We start from the raw sequence: 10,317 nt of genomic DNA on the forward strand, positions 1-10,317 counted from the left end.
TTTGAATGCTGTGAGCATTTATTGGCAGAAGACCTTATATAGGTAAATTTAGTGACTTTTGGCACTAGTGATATCGATTATTCAAGAGGTGGATCTCATACAACAAGATGCTCCAGTAAAATAATCAGCGGTAACAAATACACAACATATCTAGATGCAGATAGAACCAAACGAGCAATGATGTTTGTACAGACAAACTAAAACATCCTTAAGGTATATATATGTACTCATCACACTTAATATATATACTCATCTTCCTCCTGAGACGTGGGACACTGTGCCAATGCTTGTAGTTGACGAAGGATAGGAAATGGTGTATGGCTCGAACCCATCATTTTGCATTAAGGCTAGCGACTCGGACCTTAACTCTGGAGGTTCAATTTCCCCATCTAGGTATTGCATAACTTGCCGCATGCTAGGCCTCGCGTTGATGAATGGGTGTGAGCATAGTAGCCCTATCTTTAGCGCCAAATAGGCCTCATCAACATCATACCTCCCTTTTAGCCTAGCATCCATTGTATCATCGAATGATCCTTTCTGCACATTGTCAATCACCCAATCAACCAACATGAGCTGGTTGCCTTGTGCGTTTTGGTAATTGACAGGCCTTTGTCCACAGGTGACCTCAAGGATGAACATGCCGAAAGCAAAGACATCTGTAGGAGGAGTGGCATTTCCGCTGTGTGCTAGCTCTGGAGCTAGGTAGCCTATGGTGCCAACCACATGTGTAGTCTGTGGGTCGATGCCATGATCATATAGCCTTGCAAGGCCGAAATCACCCAATCGCCCATTCATCTTGTCGTCAAGGAGCACATTGCTTGCCTTGATGTCTCGATGAACAACCACTTTTTCCCACTCCTCGTGAAGATAAAGCAAACCAGATGCAATTCCTTTGACTATATGAAACCTTTGAGCCCAACTCAACACTGTGTTATCCCCTTTGCCATGCAGGTACTTATCGAGGCTTCCATTGGGCATGTACTCATATACCAAGAGGAGTTCACCTTTACGCCGACAATAGCCAAGCAACGGCACAAGATTACGGTTCTGAAGGCGGCCTATGCTGACAATTTCTGCGATGAACTCCTTCATGCCTTGTTTTGAATCATGTGACACCCTCTTCACGGCTATCTTCAATCTTGATCTCGGAAGCACCCCTTTGTACACTCTCCCGAATCCTCCAACTCCTAGAAGGTTTTTGTCCTCAAATCCCCCCGTTGCATGATACAAATCTTTGTACGAGAACCTGTGTGGACCAAACTCCATCTCCCAGCTGTCTCGTAGCTGTGCATACCTTAAATGCCTCTGGACAAAGAGAAAAGCAATGGTGCCCAAAGACAGGAGGACTGCTGCTGTTGCTACTGGCAGAACTATTTCTAACACCCAGGATCGATTACCCTTGGGATGATGCCGAGGAAGCTTTGGAAGCATGGTGACATTGATGACTGGAGCAGGACCGTTCATGGTGAAGCTCCATCCGAGCACGTAGTGCCGTGTTTTTATCTTGCCCGTTGAAGATGAGAAGCCGATGTACGCCACATCTTTGAGCACAGTTGAGAGGTTGTACCTGGTGGACACTGTTGGTCTCTTGGGCTTGGTGGCCATGTCGAGAGGAGCCATGGTAACATCGATCTGAATCTTCTCTCTGTCGTAGTCCACCCACACCTGCATTGCCTCTTGGCTACTGAGAGTCAAGTCCTTGAACATGCCGTTGTGGTCATGGAAGAAACCGGCTGGATGGGACTGCACGGAGCTGAGGCCATTGATATCGATGCCGATGTGGTTGTTGTTGATGTCCCCGAACTCGGTGTTCTGCCATGTGTCGAGCTCGACGGCGAAGATATGATTTGTTGTGTTGCCATTGTTCGAGCCATTCACAAGGCCTAGGTACTGTACTGGTGTGGCCTTGGAGAAATCCTTGCTCGGTGCGACCAACATAGTTAGGCCATGGCTGCTCAAGTCGTAGATGGAGATGATGCCGAACACGAAGGATGTGGAGAAGGACTGCACCGTGCCGTTGGGCGAGTCGCGGAGGCGCAGCGGAGGTGGGTAGAAGGCGTGGCCCATGCTCATCGCCGTGCCGTTGGTCAGCTCGAGCAGTCCGCTTGGCGTGACTGAGGCTATGCCGTCAAGGGCGAGGCTAGTGTCAGCGAAGCCGGAGTAGACAAACCGCTGGTTGTCATCGCCGGCAATAAACTGTGGTGCACTAAGGACAATGAGGAGGAGCTTTAGAAAGAACTGGACAATGGGTTTCATGTTTGGCCTGACCATGGACACGATGGCAAGAGAAGGTGTGTGGATGAATATGTCTGTGCAGTGCAGAAAGAAACACTCAACTTTTCTCTCTGCTCGGAGGGAAGAAGGCCACACTACCTAGTAGGTGTACCCAGTTTGAAGATTCGGCTTAATTTAAACATCACGGTTCCGTTGCAGCAAGGGTAGAGGATCCCAATCGACCTCTTGGTAGTCTTTTGTCAGGTAAAATCGGTGAGGTGGACTGGACTAAAAGTAAACAACTGCATTTAAAGTTAGACAATAACTGAAAATGATGGTAAAATTGGTGAAGACGGGACTAAAAGTAAACAACTGCATTTAAGTTAGACAATAGCATTCAAATAAGATCAAAGGTCTTTCCTCTAACTGGGATAAGAGATAGACAATGGATATTACTTGAATATAAAAGATGGCCAGACATGTGGTCTAGTATTATTTCTCACCCACCTAAGCGATATTAATGGTTTCCTATGATTGAGCTGTAGTATTCTTAATTGCTTAGTGTCCGAAACCTGTGTAGCATGTATGAGGAACCTTTGAAGCCTACCAAAATTCCTCTAGTTTCTAGTGTAGCCGTCCTTGCAGAAACGTCATCTTAAAAATAATATACCAGTTTATTAAAAAGGGAAAAGAAACATTCAATGTCTTGTGCTTTAGACTTTGATTCTTGTTGCCACTGAAATTGCTCTCCATGTCATGACTCTGATGTTGTCCTTCGAGTCCACTAATCTTGCTGTCCGAATCGATCATTTAATTGCATTCTGTGGAAAACCTGTGTAGCCTCATGTATGAGGAACCTTTCAAACCTACCAAAATTTCTCCGGTTTCTAGTGTAGCCGTCCTTGCAGAAGCGTCATCTTAAAAATAATATCCCAGTTAGAGGAAAGAAACATTCAATGTCTTGTGCTTTAGACTTTGATTCTTGTTGCCACTGAAATTGCTCTCCATGTCATGACTCTGATGTTGTCCTTCAAGTCCACTAATCTTGCTGTCTGAATTGATCATTTAATTGCATTCTGTGGAAAACCTGTGTATCCTCATGTATGAGGAACCTTTCAAACCTACCAGATTTCTCCGGTTTCTAGTGTAGCCATCCTTGCAGAAACGTCATCTTAAAAATAATATCCCAGTTAGAGGAAAGAAACATTCAATGTCTTGTGCTTTAGACTTTGATTCTTGTTGCCACTGAAATTGCTCTCCATGTCATGACTCTGATGTTGTCCTTCAAGTCCACTAATCTTGCTGTCCGAATCGATCATTTAATTGCATTCTGTGGAAAACCTGTGTAGCCTCATGTATTAGGAACCTTTGAAGCTTACCAAATTTCTAATGTAGCCACCGTTGCAGAAATATCATCTAGAAAATAATATCTCAGCTTACGGAAAAAGGGAAAAAGAAACATTCAACGTCTTGTGCTTTAGACTTTGATTTTTGTTGCCACTGATGTTGCTTTCCATGACATTATTCTGATGTTGTCCTTTTGAGTCATTTATCCTGCAGTCTGAATCGGAGGGCAGAAGGTCACAGCACCTAGTAAGCGTACCCAATTCGAAGCTCCAGCTTTAATCTGAACATCACTGTTCCGTTGCAGAAAGGGCAGGCGATCCTAGTCAACCTCTTGTAGTCTTTTCTGTCAAAAATATCAGTAAAGTGGACAGGAAGAAAAGTAAACAACTGCATTTAAAACTGGACAATAACTGAAAAACGATGGAACAGTTTGTCTAGACGGCAGCATTGTTGTCTGACTAGTTGTCTGGAGATTATCTAGGATCAAGGGAACCTGGCATCTAAGTATTAAGAGTTCAGATTGAGTACAAAGTCTGGAATTCTCCTTTTCTTTTCCTGGAGGGAGTAGATACAGTTCTACTTGTAGATAATACTTAATATCTTGTGTATGTCGGCTGAACTTGAGAGAAAAAAGTTGAGTATCGGTTACTGGCGGTAACTGAAAATACTTGCCATTTACCGCCCAAAATATTTCAAATGGAATGTGAAGCTTTTTGTTATTTGATACATTGTTTTCTAAATCGATGCTTAAAGTGTATTCAAATATGTATATTTTTTACCAGTATGGTTGTTTGTCGGGGGCAACCTGTAAGCCTGGCCACAAGAACCCTGGCAAGTAAATATCCTGTGTATAAAACATATTAACAAAATCCTACCGTCGGGACCTCTCCTACAGTTCTCCATGTCAGTTACTAGTTCTAGGAGCTAGGAGGTAGGCTGCTATGTTACTTTCAGTTGTGATTTTATCAGAAGGACTGACTGCAGACGCACACATGGTCAAGATTATTGGTTAGGGCTTACCAAAGAAACAAGAGATTATGCTAAATATGGTTTTTATTTATTTATCGAGAAGCTCTCTAATTTCTGTCCACGCCCTCTATTTTTTCTGTTGAGTATGAAAGTTTTGAGGAAGCAATGAATGGGGCGCAGCTATTAACAAAGACTATCCATGTTCATTGCGCATACAACAGATGCCATATACAGAAGATCACAAGTACGATTTGTGTAATTAACCTTGCTATGTTCTGCATTTTCTTTGGTTGGTAAACCATCCTGTTAAACTGACATGGTCTTTCATTTGGTCTGCAGGCTTGTTACAGAGAACGTCTTGTTTTCGTGGTGAAGTGAAATGTTCAGTAACCTACGTGCGAGCAGAGCCTTTTTTCTTCTCGTGGGTTCACGATTATGAGTAAACTGCAAACGGCTACAAGTGTTTCAGTAATCAGTCTATGCTAAATGTACGAATAAGAAACGAAGGAACATTTGTGAACCCAAACTCTCGCCTATTTGTTGGGTCATCTTGTTGGCCCCAAGTTTGAATGATGTATTATGTCAGCTATGTCATTGCCTGGTCTAAACTATAGGCAAGACAATGCTTTTATTACCCCTAGCCCCTAGGTGCATGTCTAATGTGAAACTTCTCTCATATCCTCTATATTTACTACTCCCTCCGTTTCGAATTACTTGTCGCAGGTATGGATGTATCTAGGTGTATTTTAATTCTAGATACATCCATTTCTGTGACGAGTAATTCGGAACGAAGGGAGTAGGTGCATATCTGTATTGATTGTGTAAGCGGGGTTCAGTCTATATTGTTGTTGATGATGCTTTTATCTTCTATCTGTGGGATACTAAATGCACTGACTTGTTTTTCTTCCTGACGACAGGTTGCTACGTCTACGATCTCGCAGGCTTGCTATACATCTACGATCTCGCAGGCAGTTCAACTGAAACACATCCTGCATTAAGGAGAAACACAACTACATTCTGTCTGATGTCATGGTAATAATCAAACGTTGCCCATAAATTGGATATCCCTGGAGTTTCTCATTCCAACATCTGATGCTTGGTTACCTCGTAATTTCAAGGCGAAGGGGATGGCAACAGGATGCGCTTGTCTCAGGTTGTCCAGTATATCTACATGGTAGTTTCTGTTATTCTGTATATGGAAACTAATGGCGACGATCTATTACCCTGACACACATATTACTCCCAGTGTACAAGGCATACTCGCTTCTTAGGTCGAAGAAGTGGGTGGTGCGGTCAGGTTTGCGGTATGGCGCGGATTTTGTAGCACATCGTGATCACCCAGCTATTGTCCACTCAGAATTTGCTGTAGTTGTTGTTCCAGACGGCGTGAAGTTTGGTGAAAGGTGTGGTCGTTTCAAAGCCACCCTAATGCACCGCTTTAACATGGCATATACTCCCTTCGTTCCTAAATATAAGTCTTTTTAGAGATTCCAATAAGTGACCACATACGGAGCAAAATAAATGAATCTACAATCTAAAATATATCTACATACATCCGTATATTGTAGTCCATTTGAAATGTCTAAAAAGATTTATATTTAGGAACGAAGAGAGTAATTTCCAAGCAACAATGTACGTACTAAATGAAAAATGTGTTTCATGACTTGTAGCATGTGTTAATGGACATACTAAAAGACGATGTACAAACACAAAAAGTAGCAGTCAAAATGCTTGCCAGAAATGATGAAGCAAAGAATACAAACTTGGCTGACCGAATGAGCTATATCCTGTTTAGGAGTTAAACCCTAGCCAATGCTGCTAAACCATGAGTATGGTTTACATGTTTAATCTACTGCAACTGTGCTACAGCCTGCACGTTTCAATCATAATGGCAATGGGAAGATTTGAGAACGAATAATTATTGCACAACACTTCAGAAAAATTACTGCGCTAGGAGCATTCATCGGTTCAAATATTTCTGTGCTGGTCGCCAGCTACAGCGATGCCGTGGCCGTCTTGGTAGGTGCGAACTCATCTAGGGTTCCCCGCCTCTCGCCGGCGCCACCGCCGGTCCGCCTCATCTCCTATGGTCCTTGGACAATGAAGACGTGGTGGATTTTGACCCTTGCCGGCGGGAGGGCTCCGTCTTTAGGTGCTTTTCTGAGTTTTGTTAGGGTTTGTGTCAATACTCAAGAAAACGAGGCGGCGGCGGCGACTTCTTGAAAATGGAATAAGGTCCTTCCCGTCTAGCCCCCATCCCGGTGATGTTTCAAGCATTGTCGGAAGGCGCGTGGAGGTTTGTCTCCGACGAATCTTGTTGGATCCGGTCGGTGTTTGTCTTCGGTGGATCTGACTGGATCCGGTCTTCATTCGTCTATGTTTGTGTCTCTGCAGGTTGGATCCTTCCGATTTACGGTTCTCTTCATCGGCGGCGAGTGCTGTTCTGGTGTGTTGGTCCTATGAGGCCTTAGCACGACGACTTCCCGATTGTCTACTGCAACAATGTTTGCCCGAATTCGACGAGGGAGGGGCGATGACGGCGGTGCGTCTTCGGGTCGCTCTAGTGTTTGTAGTCGTCGTTAGGTGGTCTACGGACCTGGATATAGTATTTACTTCTAATGTTCTTTGTATTACCTTGACGACTGATAAATAGATCAAACGTTTTCTCGCAAAAAAAGGTAAGGCTTGGTACGGCGTAGGCTGCGCTCCTTGATAGTGTAGGATCTATGGCTCTGGCATGCGCCTGCATGGGCGGCAGGTGTGTGTATGTGTGGGCGCAATGGTGCGTGGCTCCGAGGAAGTGGAACAGAAGACGCCCGTGTGCGTCCGATCGTCGCTGCTTCGCTGAAGCGAAGCGAGCGAACGAGGCAACACGGGCCGGCCCACTTTGAACCAGTACCCGGTTTTGGGAACCTTCTAGTAGGTTCCCTGAACCGGGTTTTTTTTCTTTTGCCGGGTTTTCCTTGTTTCTTTTTTTATTTTTTCTTTTTACTTTTTTGTGTCTGTTTTTTACTGTTTCTGTTTCTATTTATTTCCTTTTTCCTTTTCCTTCATTTATCAATTTTCGTTTTTTATGTTTATACTCTGTTTTAAAGAAAAAGTTTTGAAATCACAATTTTGGTTCGTGATTTCAAAAAGTGTTCGTTCAGAGTTTTCAAATTTATTCACCTTTTCAAATTTTGTTCATAATTTTAAATTGTTCAGTGTATATCATAGAATGTTCAACAGGTATTTAAATGTTTTTTCAGCGCATATCACAAAATTGTTCAATGTGTAGTTAAAAATTGTTCAGATTATATTACAAAAATGTTCAATATTTAAAATTTGTTCATCATATATCATCAAAATGTTTAATATGTTTTAAATTATTACAATGTATATCACAAAAATGTTCACCCTGTAGTTAAAAATTGTTCATCGTAGACCTCAAAAATGTTCAATGTATATTTGAAAATCGTTCATCCTATATATTTTTCTTTTCATGTTTTTGATAATTGTTCATGTTTAAAAAAACACTCTTTAAGAGTTTGTTTGAGTTTTGAAATTTCTTCAAGAAAACAATATTTTGAATGAAGATTAAAAATACGGATCTGCCGCTGACCATAATACTTTAAACTTGGGCTGTACTTTAATACTACTAATCCCAGTCGCTAGTTGCAGTGGCTGATGTCGAGGCTATCCAGCGAGATGTCGTGGGTTCGATTCCAACCAACGATACAAATTTGGATGTGGCTCGCTGGCGCACGAGCACCCGATCGCAGCACCGAGCGCTCTCCCAGAAAAGGAAGGAGCCACCCGTGCGCGTGACCAGACAGCCCAAAAAGGAAAGAATCCCCCCCGCGCGAAACCGACCAATCCAAGCCCGCGTGAATCACGAGTGGATCGCGTGTGCACCCCGATCACACCTGATCCCCCTGGTCCCCGCTTCGTCGCCCCCAAGCTTCGGTCCCCACCCCCTCCCTGCACCCCCGCCCACGCTCCCTTGCGGACTCCTCACACGACCCCCTCCTCCCTTTTCCTTGAAGGACAAGCCCACGCAAGGGGCCCCTTCTTCCTCCTTGCTCCTCATTTCTTCCTCTAAACAAGATCTGCTCCATCAATGGTGTCTCGAAAGAACAAAGCCGACGCAGGAACGCCTCCTTCCTCCTCCTTGCTCCAAAAATCAGATCTGGAGACAAAAAAGAGACCTACCTCCCCCCAAAAAGGTAAGCAGCACCTCCACCCTACTCCTCTCTCTTTCCCTACTCAACCACCCCAGCCCTTCCCTGCTTGAACATCAACTAGTCCAGTTTTTAGTTCGTTCTTTTGATCTGGTGAAAAAGCAACTTGTAGACTGCTTTGAGCCAACCCTATGTATGGCATGCATCTTGAGCAACTGTTATGATACAAAAAAGCATCACCAGTACAAAAATAGGGCAACTATAGTGCGAAACAAAAATGCAGGACCATTGCACAGTTTTGCAGGTGCATTGCAACATCAAAACATAATTTCTCTATATTGTATGCATCGAAACATGTTTGGCTTTCTTCCTATCCTATTATAAGGTGCTTGGGGTTCATGAGCGACCCTGATCAGGGTACAAAACCTGACAACTCGAACAGTTAAGTGAGGCAACCATGTTCATTTTTGAAGCAACTCTGGTAAAAAAAGAGTTGTGCAAGCATAGCTGTTCAAAAAATCTACAGTTGCCTCTACCATATGTAAGAACATGGCAACTCTAGTACTAAAAACACATGCAACTCCCTGTGCATTAAAATGTGTACTATCAAGAACATAAAACTTCATGTTAGAAAGCAAGGGGGTAGAAAGTAGTAACTTTTTCCATATCAGTATGGTTCTCGCTAAAAAGACACAAACGACAAACGCACAAAACAAAAGGACACATGATAAACAGATTCGAACAATCCCACACTAGGATACTTTGCTACATTGCATATGGTCTCACTAAAAAAATAAAAAAGACATAAACTACATCAAATGATAGGCCTCCTGCTCCTGGTAAGCTCTCTGTCAGATATGCACGTTGTTTCCCATCATCAAAAGTTGTAATTTGCTGCTGAAAAAAGGCACAAATGAATCAGCGCATGTCATGTGAACAAAATCTTTGCTGCTATCTATGCGTGTCATACTGGTAGAAACATAAAACATATAAGAAAAAAAAGAAACGAGAAACTTTTGAGAAAAAAAGAAGATAGAAATTGCCTCTGTTTAACTTTATAGTTGCCCAAACAAGTGTTTGTAGTTGCTCCTTTATATTCTACAACTAGTTTGTTCAAAAAGGTCATGCATGCTTTTGTGGTGGGCTAACACACAGTTTGTTGTAGGTTGATTGTTCATAATGATTGATCTGAATGAACCACCGCTTGACGTAGAGTCCATCAACATTTTAGTCGAGTTGGGTGCCCCTTCTTGCATGCAGGGGATGGGCAGGAGCATCAACATTTGAAGGAGGAGGTTGGTGAGTCTCCTGACCCACAACGTTGGCTCTAACACTACTCATGTCCTGGACAATCGTGTTGCTGCTCCCCCACCTATGGTTGCTCCTGCTAATGTTGGGGAACGTAGTAATTTCAAAAAATTTCCTACGCACACGCAAGATCATGGTGATGCATAGCAATGAGAGGGGAGAGTGTTGTCCACGTACCCTCGTATACCTAAAGCGGAAGCGTTAGCACAACGCAGTTGATGTAGTTGTACGTCTTCATGATCCGACCGATCAAGTACCGAACGCACGACACCTCCGAGTTCAGCACACGTTCAGCCCGATGACGTCCCTCAAACTCCGA

The 10,317-nt window shown here is 43.2% G+C and overlaps 1 protein-coding gene across 1 annotated transcript; it reads right to left on the reverse strand.

Moving 5' to 3' along the window:
• On the reverse strand, positions 1-2,363 carry LOC125511099 (L-type lectin-domain containing receptor kinase SIT2-like). The gene has a single exon (XM_048676386.1). It carries the CDS (start codon positions 2,269-2,271, stop codon positions 250-252), a length of 2,022 nt encoding a protein of 673 aa, XP_048532343.1. The 5' UTR covers positions 2,272-2,363; the 3' UTR covers positions 1-249.
• Positions 2,364-10,317: the final 7,954 nt, after the last annotated feature.

The sequence above is a fragment of the Triticum urartu genome, chromosome 5, assembly GCF_003073215.2.
Source record: "Triticum urartu cultivar G1812 chromosome 5, Tu2.1, whole genome shotgun sequence".
In the NCBI taxonomy this organism is placed as follows: domain Eukaryota; kingdom Viridiplantae; phylum Streptophyta; class Magnoliopsida; order Poales; family Poaceae; genus Triticum; species Triticum urartu.

Bases quoted from the DNA above. Each gene is read 5' to 3' on its own strand.
- LOC125511099 (XM_048676386.1), bottom strand. From the start codon at position 2,271: ATGGTCAGGCCAAACATGAAACCCATTGTCCAGTTCTTTCTAAAGCTC.